This window comes from Sitophilus oryzae, unplaced genomic scaffold, assembly GCF_002938485.1.
Source record: "Sitophilus oryzae breed Bouriz unplaced genomic scaffold, Soryzae_2.0 scaffold_1244_pilon_pilon, whole genome shotgun sequence".
Lineage (NCBI taxonomy): Eukaryota > Metazoa > Arthropoda > Insecta > Coleoptera > Curculionidae > Sitophilus > Sitophilus oryzae.
Genome location: NW_022145887.1, coordinates 254,768 through 278,550, shown reverse-complemented (window position 1 = coordinate 278,550; position 23,783 = coordinate 254,768). Strand labels below are relative to the sequence as shown.

General features: G+C 32.2%; 1 protein-coding gene across 1 annotated transcript; it reads right to left on the bottom strand.

Moving 5' to 3' along the window:
- Nucleotides 1-9,699: 9,699 nt before the first annotated feature.
- On the bottom strand, nt 9,700-10,386 carry LOC115874215 (piggyBac transposable element-derived protein 2-like). The gene has a single exon (XM_030889308.1). It carries the CDS (start codon nt 10,384-10,386, stop codon nt 9,700-9,702), a length of 687 nt encoding a protein of 228 aa, XP_030745168.1.
- Between the last annotated feature and the right edge of the window lie 13,397 nt (nt 10,387-23,783).

Sequence of the window (23,783 nt, the reverse complement as noted above, 5' to 3'; positions counted from 1 at the left end):
GTAGCAATCGTAATTTTTTTCCAGGTCGTTGTTATAGAGTTATTGCATAATAATTTGTTGAAAATAGATTTGGTATAATTAACAGTTAAGGTCAGCAACACGACACTCGAGAATTTTACTACGCTCAGTGTGCCCACTCGCGATCCTTTTGTGAAAAATAAATTTTTTTATTTATATTTTTCGCTTCTTCTCGGGGGTGAAAAAGAAGTCACCCATCTTAATTACAAAAATTAATATGATATGAAGATCGCACAAAGTCTATAATGAGGACTCATATTAACATTGTCTGAAGACCGAGATGAAGAGCTGTGTAATTTTGACGACGTATGAGAATCCATATATTAGTCGTAAGTACTCAAGGTTTTAAATTTGAATATTAATATATTCTACTGATTCAATATTTACAAATATGATATCTCGGTTTATCCTTTTTAGATTAAAACTTACAGATCTTAGGCGTTGGCAAATATCATGAATTTTATAAAAATATCACATAAATTCGGCGATATATACTCGATATATAATCGGTATATATCTGATATATACCTGACGAGCTGATTTTGTCATAGGAATTATACCACAACGCTAAAATTAGAGGTTTAAATACTCACAATTGAAAGGTACTTAGTGTATCTTTGAAAATAAATCGACCATCTGAAATAAACTTTCCTGCCTAATTTTTGAAATTGTTACGGTAGACTCTCTCTATCGAGTTTAATAGACACTCCTTTATCTACCGGATAAGTTTCAAAGAAATGAAAAAGTTTAATAAAACAGTTTTTTTTTTTTTAATTTGTAATTTAGAGTTTATTTATATCTTCTTGTATATTGACAAAATATTAGAGACCCTCATATGCCACCAGGTACCTTCTTTGAAACATCCGAAATAAATAGCTTTTAATCTTAAAATGCTAGATTGTTAGTGAAATTAATAGAAGAATTTTATATAGACGTTCGGAGTAAACTAAAAGCAAGCATCTCGTAACTACATATAAAGCTAGTGTGGTCCAGCCTTTTTCGTTAAGACATTTATCCGATTATTGCGAACCCGTCTTTGTTTACTTTAAGTTGACAAAAAACGCCTGTTTTTGTATTGTTTAGTTTTCGGCCCTTGGCCACTTGGGTGTACGAAATATTATTGCCACGGAGTTATTCAGGCGTAGAGAAAACAAAATATTTCGAACAGTGTGAATACGGACAACTCCCTTCCTTTACGGAGAAATTGATGCAATAGGTAGTAGTAAAAATACACACACAAGAAATGTTAAAATGACAAGTTTTTCAAATTAAGAATCACCTAAAAATCATATTTGATCTCCTAGTTGCCGAGAACCGGAAAAGCACCTTGAACTATACGCGTCTTAAAAATAATGGATAACAAATTGAAAAAATGATATATGTAAACCCTCTAATCAGTGATGGAACAGTATTTAATGTATGTTTTCTAAAAATCTGACAGTCCGCTCTAGTAATGCTAAATTATTTCAAAAATGTATGAAAGCCAACAAAACAATAATATGTCAATATAGTAAGTAATATTGTTATGCCAAGGATATTCTTACTCAACCGGGTCTCAAAATACAAATTCACCTCAAATATTCCATTTAGTTGGTCATTTTGCAAGCACTCTCTCATTGTCCATGAAAATAACAAAACAAGACATTTAACTGATTCTGAATAAAATTGATAGTTAAATGGTAAGACTCACCCGGGTGTACTCCGCCCCCTAGCCACTGACATCACTGACATTATATTAATAAAAATTCCCATTCAATATCTCTTCCATTCTAATTCAAATATTGGCATTCGGTATCAGTAATTTAACAACTGGCTAGCTGCCACCTGAAATAGTATGGGCTTCCCCCGACGCAATTCTGGCCGCTGACAGCCGATCGCATCCCAAAATCGAATAAGCTATCTTGGGTGGCCCTCACCACCCAACGCCGCGATCGTCAATCGAGAGACATTATGGAACAATCAAACTCTCAGGACCAACTCGAAGGCAAGACGTCACAGAGGTTTTCTAACCGTGGTCAAACGACCCCGTTAGCTTACAGTCAAACGACTTACAACTATATTAGTCAAAAAACTCGCAACCCCCAAATATCAGCCATCAGCCTATGACAAAACACAACATTACACAGCCGGCCGGCCTATTAACGACTGACTGACCTGCCGCCTCCGAGCTAAGCCTCCTCTTACATCACAAAAACCTGATCACAAATATTACATCGCTTGCCAATGAATCATACTGTTTTGTCTAATCGACTTTCAATAGAGTGTTTAGCCATTACCAAATAAAATAAATAGAGAGTTTCCGAAAGAATGCATATTGTTTATTAGAAATAATTGAATAAATAAACATATTATGCGAACTTCATTTCCAGTTTTGACAACAGGGTTCCCCAAAAAGTACACATCAAAGTTGTATTTTTTTAAAAATGAAACAATAAACTGTTTTATCACCTAATCCAAATGTAAAAATAAAGGTTAAGTTTTATTAAAGCATATACTAAAATCTAAGGATTTTGACAATTTCACATTATGTGAAACTCCCCAAGAGGTAGTAAAACAGCTACCTAAACTGTAGTCGACCTGTATAGCCATATTTAATACAATAACCCATTATATGCTAATGACCTAATTGAAATTTGACACGAAAAGTATACAGGGTAGCAAAAAATAGTGTAAACATCTGAGTTCACTTTTCAAAGCAAGTTACTCCTTCTTATTTAAATGGGAATCCAGTTATTTTTCCCGGGTTCAATAGGGGCAATTTATCCGTAAATCTTTCTCAAATATTAGTTAAGGTGCCTACCCCTCGAAGATTCTCTAATATTTAAGTTTTATGATTTTGCTCAGTAAATTATTATTATTAAAATTAAAATACATATTTTTATACTATCATTAAAGAAAGTGTAAAATTAAAGAAAAAATAAAGCATAACTCTCTCATCGAGATTAATAAAAAGATACCACTGTTTAAACACCATTATCCCTCCCTTAATATATTACACCAGCAATTAAAACTAGATATAAACCCTATAATTATGTGACAAAATAGCTAGAAATAAAATGCCCAAAATGCTTCCTCTCCTGTAACTGACAATAAATTATAGTTCTTTTCAAAAGGACTTTTCATTTTAAAGTAAGCGGTATCGACAGAACGCGTGCTAGATCTACCTTCTCGAACACGACGAGCTACAATACATTGTCTCTCATCGTTGATCGACAAATAGTTGGGGTTCAAACTTTTGTAAACACTCTTCTTAAACATATCCCCATAAAAAAAAAAAAAAAAAAAAAAAAAAAATTTTAATTATAATTGCAAGTTGAATTCCAGTCGCGCCAATGACTAACTAATAGAATCATATCACATTCTTTCGATGTAGATACAAGTTCGCTCTGGTATTCGGGTACTATTTAGCATTTTTTTTTTTTTAACGACACCATAATATGATAACTAGTTGTTAATGTCAGGTTATATCTCAGATATATATCTCTGTCCTGATATATCTCAGATATATATCAGATATATACCCGATATATATCAGATATATAAAAAAAAAAAAAAAAAAAAATATTATATTTAATATTTAAATTTTTTTTTTTTTTTTACTATTAAATTTTTATCTATACAAATACAAAACTAAAAATAAAAAAAAAAAAAAATATTATAAATATTACAATATTTAATTTCAAAAAATTTATTTTTTTTTTTTTTTATTTTTTTACTCTTAAAACAAAATTAACAAGTCCTATCTTCCACAACGTTAATACCTTCAGTTATAGGACTTGGCGTGCCATCTCCATTGATGCATAATTAGATGATATTGTATATAAGTTTGGGACCTGTATGCAACAATGCCTGGGCGATGCCCGCAAAGAATTATATTTGTTTCACAATAAGAGAGTCGACGCGACACGGGCACTGAGCGTAGTAAAATTCTCGAGTGTCGTGTTGCTGACCTTAACGGTTAATTATACCAAATCTATTTTCAACAAATTATTATGCAATAACTCTAGACACGACCTGAAAAAAAAATTAACATTGCTACCCACGAACCGATTGAAAATGTATTCCAAGTCCACTGTCAACGTACCTCGATGGATTTGATGGCCTTTTACTTTTTTAAAATGACTTTCCAAACGCAGACGCTCGTCGAACGTCGATGACATTTGAGTATTACTTTTGCTTTTTTTGTAACTGCGGGATATCTTGTTTATATTGTAGTTTACGTAAGTAGATTCCAATCTCTATTTATTCCTTTTACTTTCGGTGTTTGTATTAAGGGGTTTGTAGTGGCGCCATTTAGCATTTGGATAATAACTTATTTTTTATAAAATATTTTATAAATATATGAATGGTTTAGCTCTTTTATTGACTCTTTAGTGACTCCGAGAAAGAACTAAAATGTTATTAATATACACTCCCGGCAAAAAGTCCAAGTGCAGGTATTTGAAAGGGTGGTAGCTCTGGTGAAAAGAAACATATTTTCTCTTTACCATTTATAAAAGAAATTGAAAATAACCGACTTATTTAACTTTGAAAATTTAAAAAAATAATGGCAACATTTTGAGAACCGCCGCGCCGGCAGATATCACCAACTACCCTGCAATTACCCGGATTTTAGGTAATTCGACGCCCTGTGGTGCCACATGGTCAAGAAAGCATACGCTTAATAATAATTCAGAAAATCACACCACCTGAGGAGTTTGGCAGAGATGCATTACATTTTTAGATGGTTTTTAAGTTACCAGTAGCGGCTAGACCTACTAACTTTTCATCCATAAATATATTCATTCATTAAAGTTTTTAACTCCTTCCCCGTTATATAATGCTATCCATTCATGCATAGTCGACGGAAAGAGGACTATAGGGTGGGGATCATTAACAGTTCTGTTTAACGATTCATTTAACACATTTTAATTTGATTTGAAATTTTCTGGAATTTTCAGTCTTTACTGAGCTTATTTTATGTTAATCATTATCTATTCTACTACTGATAGTTGTTTAAAGGTAATAAATCTAGAAGGGAATTGTGGCAGATCTTTAATTAACAATGACGCGATTATCTTGCGATTTATCGAAAAATACTGTTATACAGGGTGAGACAAAATTAATATTGACCATTGGTCACCTTTAAAAGCATGTTACTCTTTTATTTTAAATGGAACACCACGCATATATATTCTATATTAATGAAGCAATTTCATTCGTCTCTTTCAACAATACTATTAAAAGGTTGCTTACCTCTCAAACAAAGATTTTCCTAGAATATTTTCATTTACATGATCTGATCTGAGTATAGCATTCTTATATTTGAAAAATATAGGGCCTTGATATGTGACGTTATTTGCAACCACAGCGTTAACCTGACATTAACAACTAGTTATCATTTTGTGTCAGTTAAAACAAAAAAAAAATCTCAGAAATTAGCCGAAAATGCAAACTTATTCTACATCAGAAAGAATTGATATGATTCTATTAGTTAGTGATTGCAGTGATTCACCAATTAATAAAATACTAAAATGCTCCTAATTTATGTAGTCTTAACTTTTTATCGGGATATGTTAAAGACAGTGTTTACAAAAGTTGACCAACTATTGTCGACAACATGAGAGAAATTATTGTAGCTGCTTTTCAAGGTAGAACTCTTCATACGCCTTCTAAAATGAAAAGATCCTTTTGAAAAGACTATAATTTTATGCAGTTAACAGGAGAGGAAGCATTTTGGGCATTTGATTTCATCTAGCTAATTTTTGTCACATAATTATAGGTTTATATCTAGTTTTAATTCTGTAATAATTAAAATATGTTTTAAACGTGTATCTTTTTATTATCGATGAGTAATCTTTAATTTTTCTTAAATTAACAAAAGGTATATCACACAGCCACCCCTCTCTAGATTTTTCAAATAATAAAGATCTACTGACGCAAAATCATAAAAATTAAAATATCTAAGAAAATCTTTATCTGAGGGGTAGGCAACCTTAATAATATTTAGAAGATATATAAATTCCCCATTGAACACCGGAAAAATATACTGGATGTCCCATTTAAAATAAAGGAGTAACTTGCTTTTAAAAGTGACTAATGTTCCATATTAATTTTGCCTCACCCTGTATACATTTTCGTGTCAAATTTCAATTTCGTTTAACATACAATGGTTATTGTAATTAAATATCAGGCTATACAAGGTCGACTACAGTTTAGGTAGCTGTTTTACCTCTTCATTTTCACATAATGTGAAATATGTCAAAATCCTTAGATTTTAGGTATATGCTTCTTTAATAAAACTTACCTTTATTTTTTTCCTAGAATCCGAAAATCAAATAATATATAGGGTGTTCCATTAGAAAAAATACAACTTTGATGTGTAACTTTTTTTGGGGACACCCTGTTGTAAAACTTGGAAAATAAGTTCGTCATAATAATGCTTTTATTTATTCATTATTCTAATAAACAATATGCATTCCTTTGGAAACTCTCTATTTATTTATTTGGTAATGCTAAAACACTCTATTTGAAAGTCGATTAGACAAAACAGTATGATTCATTGGCAAGCGATGTAAATATTTGTGATCAGGTAAAATTGTGATGTAAGAGGAGGCTTAGCTCGGCAGGCGGCAGGTCAGTCAGTCGTTGATAGGCCGGCCGGCTGTGTAGTGTTGTGTTTTGTCATAGAGCTGACAAATGGAGGTTGCGAGTCTTTTGACTAATATAGTTGCAAGTCGTTTGACTGTAAGCCAACGGGGTCGTTTGACCACGGTAAGAAAACCTCTGTGACGTCTTGCCTTCGAGTTGGTCTTGAGAGTTTGATGTCTCCATAATGTCTTCTCGATTGACGATGCGGCGTTGGGATGGTGAGCCACCCAAATAGCTTATTCGATTGGGATGCGAATCTGTTCAGCGGCAGAATTGCGTCCGGGGGAAGCCCCTATACTATTTCAGGTGGCACTAGCTAGTTGTTGAAGATTATTAACCAATAGATCCGAATAATATTTGAATTAGATGGAAGATATGGAATGGGATATATTGAATATAATGTCAGTGATGTCAGTGGCTAGGGGGCGGAGTACCCCCGGGTGAGTCTTACTATTTAACTATCAATTTTATCCAGATCAGTAAATGTTTGTTTTGTTATTTTCATGTACAATGAGAGAGTGCTTGCCAATGACCAACTAAATGGATATTTGAGGTGAATTTGCATTGTGAGACCCGGTTGAGTAAGAATATCCTTGGCATAACAATATTACTTACTTATATTGAACATTATTATTGTTTTGTTGACTTTCATACATTTTTGAAATAATTTAGCATTACTAGAGCGATCGTCAGATTAGTAGAAAATACATTAAATAGCCTGGTTCCATCACTGATTAGCAGGTTTTACATATATGCATTTTTTCAAATTTTGTTATCAAAATTATTTTTAGCACGTATATTCTAAAAGTGCTTTTCCGGTCTCGCAACTAGGAGATCAAATATGATTTTTAGGTTATTCTTAATTTGAAAAACTTGTCATTTTAACATTTCTTGTGTTTGTGTAATCTATTACTCTATTGCATCACATTTCTTAAAGGAAGGGAAGTTTGTCCGTAATTTCACTGTTCGAATATTTTGTTTCTCTACGCCTGAATAACTCCGTGGCGATAATATTTGTTCAAGGCCAAGGGCCGAAAACTAAACAATACAAAAACAGGCGTTTTTTGTCAACTTAAAGTAAACATACCAGGGTCCGCAATAATCGATAAATTCTTAAAGAAAAAGGTGGACACACACTAGGCTTTTTTATATGTAGGTACAATGCTTGGCTTTTAGTTTACTCGAACGTCTATATTAAAATTCTTCTAAAATTTTCACTGAGAACAATCTACATTTTTACGATTAAACCTTATTTATTTCGGATGTTTCAAAGAAGGTACCTGATGGCATATGAGGGTCTCTAATATTTTGTCAATATACAGGAAAAAATATATTGGTCTAAAGTCTTTGTATGGTCTTGCTTTCCAAGAACTGGTTTTATTAAACTAGTTTTCATTTCTTTTGAAACTTATCCGGTAGATAAAGGAGTGTCTATTAAATTCGATAGAGAATAGTCTACGTCAAACAAATTTCAAAAATTACGCAGGAAAGTTTTTCAGATGTCGATTTATTTTTCAAGATAAACACTAAGTAGCTCTTTCAATTTGAGTAATTTAAACCTTTCTAATTTTAGCGTTGTGGTATAATTCCTATGACAAAATCAGCTCGTTTGAATTGATATACTCTTGGAAATATCTATAATGTTTTCAGCATAAGAAGTGTTAACATTTTCTTGGATACTCGAACGTCAATTTTGAAAAGGGATTGTAAGAATATGACTTCATTACTGCCTACCAATTTTTTATTGTTTGCTTCTTTTTCGTACAATTAGCACGATATCCATCGATGTTATTTTTCATAGAACGCTTTTCTATCATTCTGATTTTATGGTATTCTGTTTATTTTTATTATCTTTCCAGTCTCTCTCATCGTTAGTCAACTGAACTTTTTTATATGCCTCTTCTTTGACTATCGTCTCTTAATTTAAAACTGTATTAAATAAAATAAAAAGCTGTTTAAACTTAAGTATTAATTTTGAATTAACCCTTTAACGCCTGATTTAATTTTTGTTCGAAAAAATGGCCATTATACTCATTTTAGTTACCTTAGGAGTTAATTAAGACACACTATAGAGAAAAAGTTACATTTTTTCTCAGACTTTTCGAAAAAAACTATATGACCATATGGTAACACTAGGCGGTTTGCCTACCCAGTTTTGGAAATATTATGAGGGAAAATTTTTACATACATGTTTATTTAAATTTATTATAAATACATTATTTTATGGTCAGGTAACACCTATAGAGTACGGAATATGAGAAAACACGAGTCCGACATTGCACTTTTTACACATCGTTCTACCGACTGTGGAACAACCCTCCCCAGCACATAGTCGTCGTTTTCCTTGTGGAACTCAAACAACCAGATAATCTCGTTTGTCGTAACGAAGATTGTCGGATACTCTATTCAAACTAACTGAACTCGAAGATGTGGAAACTCTACCCGGACCTTTTGGCTGCGTACCAAACGTTGTCAAATAATATTTGACAACTTCTCTTCTGAACTTCAGTTGTGGTAGAGTTCCTTTGGTTTTCTTGTGAATTTGCCAAGCATTCCGCATAGATGCATCCAGCATCCATGTAAACAAACACCACCACCACTTTTTTCCTCTTACACCGATGCGATACCTTGATATGTTTTAGTCCATAAGGTCCGTTCCACCCATCTGAGAATTGTACATACCAATAACACTTGGCCGAGAAACTTGTATTATTCGTTTTTCGGCACTTGAATAGCGACGAACGGTTCCCATTGACTTCAAACCAAAACATGTTAAAGCTAGGGTGACAACACCATTATCGACCCAGCGAACAACTAAAATTCCGTTACCCTTATCAAGAGCTGACTCACAAGTGCCTCTATGTTGTTTCTCAAATGTTTTTTTTCCTATTAGGGGACATCCTTTAGGAAGTCTATTTTCTCGCACTGTGCCGGTACCATGATACCCATGATCTCTTGGGTATTTCAATAAATTGGTACCCGTAAAAAGATTGTCAAAAAAAAACTTGTATGGTTGAATACCCTTTATTCTTCCAATTTCGTCCAGCATTGTTACCATTGGAGCTGACGCTTTTCCGAATAATTTCTCGTATTCCGGAGAACGGCGGGGATTGTTTCCTTGGTACATTTCAAAGTTAACAAGGTACCCAGAACTGGTATTGAGGCACCACATTTTGTAGCCCTTATGAATTGCTTACAGCTATGCTTTCCGAAATATTTTATCATACTTTCGTCATAGCATAAGTGCTTTTCAGGTTCAAAATGAGCCAAAAATTTACTTTTTATTTTGTCCATTAGGGGACGCATTTTCCAAATTTTGTCTGATAAATCTGGATGGTTATCATCAGCAAAATTAATAAATCGGGAAATTTGCAAGAAACGATTTCTACGCATTGAATTGTATACGAGTTCGTTTCTCATATAGCTGTCCGAGTCCCAATAAAACCTCTTTCCTGGTAAATCGTTATACCCAGTAAGAATGAGTATTCCAATATAGCATTTCATCTTTTCAGTAGTCACACGTGGATCAGGGCAGTTCTTGAACAAGGCATATCTAGAGGTTTCCTCAATCAACATAGACAGAACTTCGTCATCAGTGAACATCTCAAATAACTGTACCGGAGACAAGTTTTGATATTGCAAATGATTACCATCTGGAAAACTTTGGCGACTTGGCTCCAAATCGCCCTGGATCCATTGGAATTCTTCTAACTTAGCTGAAACATTTATTTGTGGCATTATGTTGTGCAATACAGGTGAATCTCGCTGTGACAGAGCACTCTCTTGCGAAAGTGTTTGATCATCAGAAGTGCATCCACCAATTCTATTATTGTCCAGAAGTTTTACTTCAGCTTGAGCTCGAAGTTGTCCGCCAGATAGGTTGTCAACAAATCCACCCCCATCTTTATCTCCCGAGTCCACATCAGTCAGAATGCCGGCATCGGGTGGTTCAATAAATATTTCATCTATATCTTCATTATAGGCAATTTCTAAAGCCTCTTGAAGTGTAAAACCTCTCCTAAAAACAAAACCGTTATTTGAGCAAAAAACAGGTAGTACATGCGCTTAGCGTTACCATATGGTAACAACTTAATATATGCACCTGTATCTGAGAAGATATAACCTAAAAACTCCAACCAGCACAATTAATACCTGATTGTATGTCTTCTCTCACATACTGACAAATATAAACGTCATATTTTGAAAATATCAAAAGTTATACTTACTCAAACCTTGGTTCCATGGCAGTTTTGTAGAACAACAAAAATTACTAAACGGAAAACTGTCTCAGGGTCATAAATCACACACAAAGTATAACTGTAACTCTTCCGATGCTTATTAGAACCATTCTAAAGAGACTCATGGCGCCATATATCCGATAGAAGTAGAAGATTGGGGGCAGGCGTCAAATATAGGGAGCCTTACACTTGTGACCATACGGTGACGCTAAGCGTTAATGGGTTAATCTTAAATTTTTATTTAAAGTAAAATCTGATCAAACTGTTTTCTGTTGTATGAATAACACTTATCACCGAAGGCATAGGATTAAGACATATGAAAATGAATTAATGTTTGGTTTTGATAATGATCGTTGACTGGATTCTGATTGATGGTCTTTTTTATCTGAACTTATGAATAAAATTGGTTAAAAAAATGTTCTCTATTAATATTTACTCTTATTAAGATAAACTAAAAGAATGATAGGCATTTTTAACTGATATTTCATGGCAACAAAAATATTTTTTAATAAGATATAACTCTTAAATAGATAAACAGATAGTTTTAAAATCATAAAAAAATTAATGGAAAAAAATAAAGCCGTAAATCAAAGACAAAAACAATTCTTACTTCTCTCGGAACATTCAGTTGTTTATGTAACTATAGGCTGACTGAAAAATATCATTCGAAAATATCGACAAAAAAATATGCATTCACATAGGTTGGCTATCAGATTGGTTGTTTTTATTTTATTTGTAGCTGTTTTAAATAATCCATCTCACGATATTGGGCACCACTCACTGAAGTTCTTCGACCAGAATGTTCTTCTGCCTCGATTACGTCCTTCCTAGATTTTTCCACCGCTACAGAATATTCTGCAGTAACTGAGACTTGGGATCTCTTAGAAATGTCTTAAGGATTTTAAAATCTCTTCTTCTTTGTGCATACGGCGTAGCACCATGATATTTGTAACTCTATCAGCCCAAGGAATTCGTAACATTCGTAACACCATCTTTTGGAAGCCACCAATTTTGGTTGTTCTAATGGTTCATATTTCGGTGGCATATAATAAGGTTGACATCATAAAGCATCGGAGCATTTTTGTTTTTAATTGGGTAATGGTTCTACTGCAAAGAAATTTCTTGAGTTTTAGAAAAGCTTTGGGCTATCTCGATCCTCGATATTATTTCTTATAACTGTTCGACAGTTTTATTTATTATTGTGCCCAAGTGCTTGTAGTATTGGACTTTTTCTATTGTCACATTGTCTATGGATATATTGAAAATTATATTTTGGTGTTTTGTCGTAACCACGAATTTTGTTTCGTGAAATTCATATTCAGATCATATCGTTTGCAGGAGTCATTGATTCTTCGTAGTAGATTCTGCAGATCCTTGTTACTGTCTGTCATTACTACTGCATTGTCAGCATATCCAAGATTGTTGATTCGGCGACTATTCACTTTCATGTTCTATATGCCGCATCTCTCTGTTGTTGTGAGGTTTTTATGGTTTCGTAATCCATGTCGTTTTGGTTGTAAATATGTTTTTTAGCAGCTGTTGTAGGCGTGTATCAGTAATTGATGTCTGACAGGGTCTATATATATCTTTTATTAGTGTCGTTTGTTCTCCAACATTCATCAAAATATTCTGCAATTGTTGATTTGTGTGGTGTTATCAAGAGATAATTCATTATTTCCTCTCGAACATTTGATGGTGGTTTCACATTCCTATTTGGCGATGTACGGCGCTGACAATGGTGTTTTTATTGTTGATTTTGCTGTGTAGCGATCCAGGACAGTGGTGTCCCATATTTTCTTCATTTCTTAGTACAGTCACTGGGATTTAGCTCACCACCTGTATTGTTGCACCAACTGTGTGAGGGTTATTCGATTGGCAAACAGAATGCCTGTAACCAGCAACTGATATTTCACTATTTACAAAAGTATGTGTGTTTCTGTAAGTGTTTGTGCGTTTCTGTAAGAAATACAATAAGAGGTTTTCTTGATTCAAATGGCTATCTTAGTTCAAACATTTTATTACTATACCAGCAGTATTTAAATACAAACATGAATCCTTCGTAATATAAAAAAAAGTACTATTCAATTCTCTGTTGTGTTTGTCATCTTATATATTTACAGTTTTCAATACGTTATGTTTCATGTCAGTATCTCTAATCTTCAACATCTCTTTTGTATATTCACAATTTGAACATGTTGTCTAGGCTGTACAAACCTATATATATATATATATATATATATATATATATATATATATATATATATATATATATATATATATATATATATATATATATATATATATATATATATATATATATATATATATATATATATATATATAATGATCTCCGCTGCAGTTTGGACAAATTGGTCCGGAGCTATGGTAGTTGATCGCTAAATGGCTGTATCTGCACCATATAAAGAAATAATACGTTTACATACTGGTATACAGAGAAAGTGTCGCATTCAAGTGAAAATCTTTTAAGTTTTGTCTGACAATCGAAAGGCTTGAATGCACAGTGTCGATTCTAGATTTCATCTCAAAGGTAACAGATCCCTAATCAAAAGGCAGTTTAGAGCACTCCAATTGAGCATTAACTTGTTTTGTACTCTTAGGGTTTTTTCTTCTCAAAGGCATTTTAATATCATAATGTGTATCAGCGATTGGTTTTTTTACTGCTTGGTAAAGCTTTGCAGCGATTCTTCTGTATCGCAGTTTATTTGAACAATATGGTGTGCAGTCGATCTACTTTTGTGTTAGTCGGCGGTTCGTTGTTTTCTACTATGCAGTTTTTAGTCAACTAACTAATTTTTTGTCATTAACTACTGTTTTATACGCTGTGTCTTTGATTTTGTGTATGTTTAATTAGTTTTCTAACTTTGTATGCATTCGCATGACATCTGTTCTACTACTTGTGTGTGGCACTTTTATTTGAGGGTTTAATTTTGTAACGTTTGTGTAGTTGTCAATTGTTTGTTTTATTTTATTTTACGGACTAGAGTTGTCAGAGACAAGATTTGAATTGCTAGAGATAGATGTCAGATGTCAGATGTTGCTAGATACACTGTCAGGTTAGAGTTGCGTGGGCGCAACTAAGTTCAGGTTGGCCGAATGTAAAACTTGGAAACTAAGTTCGTCATAATAATGCTTTTATTTATTCACTATTCTAATAAACAATATGCATTCCTTCGGAAACTCTCTATTTATTTATTTGGTAATGCTAAAACACTCTATTTGAAAGTCGATTAGACAAAACAGTATGATTCATTGGCAAGCGATGTAAATATTTGTGATCAGGTAAAATTGTGATGTAAGAGGAGGCTTAGCTTGCACGGGCGCGGCAGGTCAGTCAGTCGTTGATAGGCCGGCCGGCTGTGTAGTGTTGTGTTTTGTCACAGAGCTGACAAATGGAGGTTGCGAGTCTTTTGACTAATATAGTTGCAAGTCGTTTGACTGTAAGCCAACGGGGTCGTTTGACCACGGTAAGAAAACCTCTGTGACGTCCTGCCTTCGAGTTGGTCTTGAGAGTTTGAGGTCTCCATAATGTCTTCTCGATTGACGATGCGGCGTTGGGATGGTGAGCCACCCAAACAGCTTATTCGATTGGGATGCGAATCTGTTTAGCCGCAGATTTGCGTGCTGAGGAAGCCCCTAAACTATTTCAGGTGACACTAGCTAGTTGTTGAAGATTATTAACCAATAAATCCGAATAATATTTGAATAGAATGTCAGTGACGTCAGTGGCTAGGGGGCGGAGTACCCCGAGGTGAGTTTTACTATTTAACTATCAATTTTATCCAGATCAGTAAATGTTTGTTTTGTTATTTTCATGTACAATGAGAGAGTGCTTGCCAATGACCAACTAAATGGATATTTGAGGTGAATTTGCATTGTGAGACCCGGTTGAGTAAGCCCCAAAAATAACGATTTTACACTGTATAATTCTATATATTTTTATAAAATGCTTTCAGTTAACCTACATATGCTGCCAAAATTTCATTTCGATATATACTACCGCTCTCCTTGGAGCTTCCACGGATGCTCGAATTGGCGGGGGCACAGACCCAGATAATACCGACTAAATTGAAAATGCTAACATTTATAGTAATGAAAAAAATTACAATAAATTGATCTACGGTCTATTACTGTAATTGTAAAAATCGGATGAAAAAGGGACACCTTCAAATTTTCATATATTTTACAGTTTTATATTATATTGTGTTGTAATGGATTTTGGCGATTTTTAAGCAATTTGCAGCTAAATTATTTGACTTTTTAGTATATCTTTCTAAATTAAAAATGAAAGTTCTCATCTGCCAATTATACGAGGGAAAACAAAAAAATGATATTTTGGTGAAGAAGTTTGGAACACCCTGTGGAGTAAGTTAGCTAAGCAAGGAATGTAAAAATTCTTTTATCATCTATATATATATTTTCTCAATAGTTTGGTCTTTTGATTCATCTCAATAGATGTATTTCTTTTGGAGATATTTGGCTTTTCAAGACGACACTCACATTTCTCGTTTTTTACATTAAAACCAGGCTTTTGCTTTTGGTCCTAGTCAACACACCTATAAAATAGTGTTTATTATTTATGTAATGTCACTATCTCTGAAAAATCATATTAATATTATTGTCTGTTGTGCAGTTACTCTAGCAAATATGGTTTTAAGCCCAAAAGTTAATCTATACTGGGATCAATTATTAAAGCAGCTCTAGCCGATTTTGCAGTATTTAAAATTGTCTCTACGAGTAAACGCCAATAAATAATAATAATATGACTTTTCCATGACCGTAATATTACACAAATATTTATATAAAGTAAATAAAAAAAGTAAGCATTATTTTATAAGTGTGTTGATGAGGACCAAAGATCAATGATTGCTGTATAATAATACTGTCTTATTTAAAAGCGAATATATCCAACAAAAATAAAGATATTGAGATGAACCAAAAATAAACTATCGGGAAAATATTGTACTTGTACCCTCATGTACCTCCCTTATAACCAAACAGTATAGAACCTCTATCGAGCCTATATTAAAATCTTTAGTCGATAAAGGCAGCCTTTATTCTTTTGGTACAGCGACGATACGTGTTTGAATACAATCTAGCCTGTACTCAATAAAGTTGGCCTGTATCGATACTTTACCGCCGCTATACATTCTGGATTTAGATTGAATAAAGTTAATTTGTCGATTCGTTATCGTACCGATATACATACTGACGGCGTCCTTTACAAAATATATGTATTAAAATTGATAGAAAGTTTTTCTTGTTACCTGAATTAGAAAAGTTATGTTTAAGTAAATTCTTAAACATATCCTTTGTACTATTAATATTCCAAATATTAATATAAATATTCTAAAGGTATAAAATACTACGAACGATATGTTTAAGTATTTACTTAAACATAACTTTTCTAATTCAGGTAACACTAAGAAAAATTTTCTAGATATATTTTAATACATATTTTGTAAAGGACGCCTATCAAACTTATAGGTTAGATGAGATTCATATTAGGGCGATTTAAGTAAAATTACTGAAAATTTGATTAGGTACTCTTTTATTATATTTTTACTTACAAATTCGTGTACACTACTGTTTTCATTTTTAACTTTCATCAAGTCTTTTAACTTCATCCAGGGTGTTCATGGGAAAATTTCATCTTGTTACTTGTTACCAATGTGACCATGTGACCATCAGTACCGTTATTATAATTACCCCGCGGAACTTTCTTCTATTGTTTAGATATATTAGGTATGATCTGCCCTTCAATAACTCAACTTGTGGAAAATACACAGATTTCAAATTTTAGATTTTTCTTCCGTTATGCCGGGTCCAGACCAAGGTGACAAAAAATAAACACGATTTTGAGACAAAAACAAAACAAACTTGTCACATGGAGACTTCTGACAAGACAAACTTGAGACAAAATTGTCCACACCGCAATGACAAACGTACAAAAAAGTCAAAAGTTTAGTTATTGATTTGATTTTTAGTTTTGATTTAGTGATTTCACTGGTCTCCTACTGTTGGCAGCACACGCCATCCACACTGCGCCGGCAACTTGTCGCAAAATATACGAACAAAACATAGACACTTTGATTTTTACCGACTCGAGACGGGACATTGAAAAGTCTCCGATTTTTGAAGCAAAACAAAAATGAGACAAAGATGTTGTAGAAATGTATTGGATTTGTCACAACTTTGTCGTAAAACATGAATGTTCCTGTCTTGTCAGTGTTTTGTCTGCTTGGTCTGGACCCGGCATTATGTTAGAGTAGAATATTGAAGAAACACGGAGAAGTACACTTGTATCTGGCATATTAAAATGATTCTAACCCCAGAAATGATGCACCAGCGGAATATCATTATAGATATATAAAATACATGAAGTTGTAAAGGATCAGCGTATATTTACAATGTATAACTATATAAATTTGTATAGAGTTAATAAAGGATAAATAAAGTTTTCGTAACAGTGAATATTGTCATCGAAAAACTGTATAGAATCTGTATTTATGCGTTATCGATACTATATAGATTCTTTATGTGCGTTATAAATATCAATCATCTATTCTCTATAGGAGAACATATACAGGCAGTGCTTTTTGGTTGCTATAAAGATTAAATACAGAACATGTGTGTAATGGAAATATTTGAGTATTCTTTAAATATGCTTTATATATGAAGTCTTTATCGAGACATCTTTATAGCAAAGAAACTAATATATATATAGGCTTGATTTTACAATATCGCGTGGTTATACGGGCTACCGCAGGAAACGTATCTCCAAAACATAGTAAAACTTACAATATTTTAGTAAATTTACTAAAGTTACACCCTTAAACTTTCACCAAAATATCAAGATTTTGTTTTCTCTCGTAAAATTGATAGAAAGAAACTTCATTTTTAATTTAGAAACAACTACAATAACACTAAACTCCAAATAATTTAGCTACACATTGCTTAAAAAGTCATCAAAATCGGACCACTAGAACAAAATATATCAAACTTTAAAATACATAAAAATATTAAGGTGTCAGTTTTTCTTGCCGGTATTTTATAAACATATACCTACCACTAAAGTATAGATATTAAAATGCAGTATGGTTAAAATATTTATATAAACACTTATTTTGCATAAAAATGCTACTAATTAACGACAAACTCTAAAGTGAATGTGTTCGTTAACAATAATTTATTATGACACACGTGCCTGTTTGCCATTCAAACAACTAGTTTCAGCGTATTTGTTCAATTTTAATAATCCGAAGGCGACTCAATATAATTCCAAAGAGAATTGAAGTGCAACAAGAAAAAAATGCTTAATGTTGTCTATGCACATGTAGTTGGTGTGTACTGTTCGTTTGTATTGCAATGCATAATAATCGGACAGATAGATTTATCGCACGAAGGGTAAACGTACTTGAACGTACCTACGCTTTTGTAAAAAATGGCTATAAATATAGATAATGAAATAGGCGGGGTATTGCTCTTTTTGCCGAGACGTCGCGCGTCGTCTAAAGTCTATTTATAATTAAATGTTAAGAGATATTTATCATTTATAATATCATGTTTTAAATTGTGATTTATAAAAATTGTGTATTATAATTAAATAAATGTTGTTTTTTTTGAAAGTAAATTTCTTTACGCGCTGGTAGTAAAATTCACCAATGTCGTGTCACACGAGCTGGCGTTATGAAAAGCGGTAACGATCGAAAAATTGGAAAGCTCGGTGGAAAGCCAATGAGGAAGTTGAAATGGCTCATTGGAGCGTCGTTACTAGGGTTTCCGCTGTTTTTCGGAGCCGGGAATTTCGGTACCGTGCCTTTTATGAATCGGGATTTCACGGTTTTTCAAAGTAAAATGGATATTTTTAATGAAAATAATATCAAATTATTAAGTCATGAAAAAATTAACATGAACAGAAGTATAGAAAAAAGAATAGGTAACTTAAATTTCACATCAAATAAAATAAACCAACTTAACTGAATTTGAGACAAAAGCTCTAAAATATTGAATTAAAAATGCAAATATCTATTTAAACATAACATAATAAATATTATAGTAACTTCAAAAGTGGAAAGAAGCAAGAACAATAAGAAATAGCATCATTACTTATTTAGAAAAGTATGATTTCGACCGGTAGAAAGTATGAAAGTACTTTCTAACGTAACAAAAAAATAATTTTTTAATTATTATTACCGAGGCCCGGTTCTGTGATGACCAAAAAGATCTGAACCCTAATTGGTAGTATTAATTAGAATTTCCAGTACCGTACTAAAATATTTTCGTATTGTGGAGTTCGCCAATTAGCAAACAAGGAATGATTCTCAAAAGTAAAACCGATAAAAAATTGAGTTTCTATGAAAATAATATTAAATTATTGAGTCATGAGAAGGTAAACATGAACACAAATAATGAACAAAAGCAAAAAAAAGAAAACACATAAGTAGCTTAAAAATTACATCAAACAACATCAACCAACCTCGAAACAAACTTATTTACAAAAAAAATATGTTTTTATATATTATTACCGAGTCCCGAAAGTACCGAAAGAACCGGGAATTAATAATTTCGAGTCCCGGTTCTTTGTTGTTTCAAAAGAAGCGGGAATTGCCGGTAAACGTTAAAACAGTATGTGTAACTTTTTATTTGATCGATAGATATAGGGTATATTTATTATAGGAATATTTTTTATAGCTTTGTAGGAAAAGTTTTTATAGCTTTTGCAGGCTTTTATAGCTTTTAAAGCTTATTTTTCGAAGTTAGCAGATTCAAGAGTTTGCGTAACAAAGATTGTTTCTACCTAAAAGCTGAACATGTTGAACTGTGTTGAACATAAAATGGCTAGTTTAAATTTCTTAGTTCATAGATCACTTAGTTTTCCATACCTACCAACGAAAGATATAAAATAGACAGAGAGTACATTGGGAATATAGCTGAGAGTGTAATGGATATTCTCCTTCACTAGTTGATAATATAATTAGAAAACGTAGGTATAGGTTAATGATTTCTGAAAATTCGAAGTGGAGAAAAATACTTCAAAATATTTTTCAATACCGTTTGATAGAGAGTTATCCCGTGGTCTAAAAAAAAAATTTAAGAATGTCATTTATAGACTTCTGTATAGTGCTAATAATAAATTACAACAATTGTTAGGTAATCCAAGGGATAAAGCACCTCCACTGGAAAGGTCGGGTATTTATGAAAATTTTTTTGTAAAGATTATAATCAGAAATATGTTGGGCAAAGTAGAAGATCAATAGTAACTAGATTTAAAGAATATTTACCTAGCTCAGATAAGATATGGTAGACCGGATAAATCTTGCATCGCTGAACATATTGTTGATAAAGAACATTGTATATATCTTAATCATTTAAAATTAAGTAAACAAGTCTCAAATAACCAAATTTCATGTCAAATAAATTATTTGATTGTTTTGATTACCTAATTTTGAACCTAATTTAAAACAGACGCTTATGATAAAAAGTTAAATAATTAAGTTTTTCCCTTGTTTATCGAAGCTTATCTTACTTATCTTACTTTACTACAAAATGGCTCAGTTTTACAGGGTTCTACTGCTTTATTTCCATTATCGATAACGGTAATTTGTTCTTGAATAGGCTACGATTTTGAGAAACTTCCAAAAAAGACTTCCTGATTCATTCAGTTCAGCTGACCCTGTGCAATACATTACTTTTAGCTTTTCTGGTATATACTTTCTTACACATTGTAGAAAGAAATTCTCCCTTTTCTGCTACAGCAGCAGCCTCGTTTTGTATACGTGTTTTTAAATGAACGAACCGCGGTCGCCATTATAACTGCAGCATTTTTTAGTTTATTATTATATTCTTAGCACGAAACTTTTCCTCTGTACTTTTCTACATTTAGCATCTTGTATGATAATGCCATGACTTAAACGAAAAAAACCTAGGCAATACCTAGGCAGTGAATATAAATGTGTTCTGATATAATGCTATGTTACAGTCCATAATAAGAGTATTTGGATTTTCGAGACATATTAATATTTTATTATCTAATCTAGTTTAAACCTTATTTAACTCTTCTGCAGCATTTTTTAGTTTATTATTATATTCTTAGCACGAAACTTTTCCTCTGTACTTTTCTACATTTAGCATCTTGTATGATAATGCCATGACTTAAACGAAAAAAACCTAGGCAATACCTAGGCAGTGAATATAAATGTGTTCTGATGTAATGCTATGTTACAGTCCATAATAAGAGTATTTGGATTTTCGAGACATATTAATATTTTATTATCTAATCTAGTTTAAACCTTATTTAATTCTTCTGCAGCATTTTTTAGTTTATTATTATTTTCTTAGCACGAAACTTTTCCTCTGTACTTTTCTACATTTAGCATCTTGTATGATAATGCCATGACTTAAACGAAAAAAACCTAGGCAATACCTAGGCAGTGAATATAAATGTGTTCTGATATAATGCTATGTTACAGTCCATAATAAGAGTATTTGGATTTTCGAGACATATTAATATTTTATTATCTAATCTAGTTTAAACCTTATTTAACTCTTCTGCAGCATTTTTAGTTTATTATTATATTCTTAGCACGAAACTTTTCCTCTGTACTTTTCTACATTTAGCATCTTGTATGATAATGCCATGACTTAAACGAAAAAACCTAGGCAATACCTAGGCAGTGAATATAAATGTGTTCTGATATAATGCTATGTTACAGTCCATAATAAGAGTATTTGGATTTTCGAGACATATTAATATTTTATTATCTAATCTAGTTTAAACCTTATTTAACTCTTCTGCAGCATTTTTTAGTTTATTATTATATTCTTAGCACGAAACTTTTCCTCTGTACTTTTCTACATTTAGCATCTTGTATGATAATGCCATGACTTAAACGAAAAAAACCTAGGCAATACCTAGGCAGTGAATATAAATGTGTTCTGATGTAATGCTATGTTACAGTCCATAATAAGAGTATTTGATTTTCGAGACATATTAATATTTTATTATCTAATCTAGTTTAAACCTTATTTAACTCTTCTGCAGCATTTTTTAGTTTATTATTATTTTCTTAGCACGAAACTTTTCCTCTGTACTTTTCTACATTTAGCATTTGTATGATAATGCCATGACTTAAACGAAAAAACCTAGGCAATACCTAGGCAGTGAATATAAATGTGTTCTGATATAATGCTATGTTACAGTCCATAATAAGAGTATTTGGATTTTCGAGACATATTAATATTTTATTATCTAATCTAGTTTAAACCTTATTTAACTCTTCTGCAGCATTTTTTAGTTTATTATTATATTCTTAGCACGAAACTTTTCCTCTGTACTTTTCTACATTTAGCATCTTGTATGATAATGCCATGACTTAAACGAAAAAAACCTAGGCAATACCTAGGCAGTGAATATAAATGTGTTCTAATGTAATGCTATGTTACAGTCCATGATAAGAGTATTTGGATTTTCGAGACATATTAATATTTTATTATCTAATCTAGTTTAAACCTTATTTAACTCTTCTGCAGCATTTTTAGTTTATTATTATTTCTTAGCACGAAACTTTTCCTCTGTACTTTTCTACATTTAGCATCTTGTAAGATAATGCCATGACTTAAACGAAAAAAACCTAGGCAATACCTAGGCAGTGAATATAAATGTGTTCTGATGTAATGCTATGTTACAGTCCATAATAAGAGTATTTGGATTTTCGAGACATATTAATATTTTATTATGTAATCTAGTTTAAACCTTATTTAATTCTTCTGCAGCATTTTTTAGTTTATTATTATTTTCTTAGCACGAAACTTTTCCTCTGTACTTTTCTACATTTAGCATCTTGTATGATAATGCCATGACTTAAACGAAAAAACCTAGGCAATACCTAGGCAGTGAATATAAATGTGTTCTGATGTAATGCTATGTTACAGTCCATGATAAGAGTATTTGGATTTTCGAGACATATTAATATTTTATTATCTAATCTAGTTTAAACCTTATTTAACTCTTCTGCAGCATTTTTTAGTTTATTATTATTTTCTTAGCACGAAACTTTTCCTCTGTACTTTTCTACATTTAGCATCTTGTAAGATAATGCCATGACTTAAACGAAAAAAACCTAGGCAATACCTAGGAATATAAATGTGTTCTGATGTAATGCTATGTTACAGTCCATAATAAGAGTATTTGGATTTTCGAGACATATTAATATTTTATTATCTAATCTAGTTTAAACCTTATTTAATTCTTCTGCAGCATTTTTTAGTTTATTATTATTTTCTTAGCACGAAACTTTTCCTCTGTACTTTTCTACATTTAGCATCTTGTATGATAATGCCATGACTTAAACGAAAAAAAACCTAGGCAATACCTAGGCAGTGAATATAAATGTGTTCTGATGTAATGCTATGTTACAGTCCATGATAAGAGTATTTGGATTTTCGAGACATATTAATATTTTATTATCTAATCTAGTTTAAACCTTATTTAACTCTTCTGCAGCATTTTTTAGTTTATTATTATTTTCTTAGCACGAAACTTTTCCTCTGTACTTTTCTACATTTAGCATCTTGTAAGATAATGCCATGACTTAAACGAAAAAAACCTAGGCAATACCTAGGCAGTGAATATAAATGTGTTCTGATGTAATGCTATGTTACAGTCCATAATAAGAGTATTTGGATTTTCGAGACATATTAATATTTTATTATCTAATCTAGTTTAAACCTTATTTAATTCTTCTGCAGCATTTTTTAGTTTATTATTATTTTCTTAGCACGAAACTTTTCCTCTGTACTTTTCTACATTTAGCATCTTGTATGATAATGCCATGACTTAAACGAAAAAAACCTAGGCAATACCTAGGCAGTGAATAT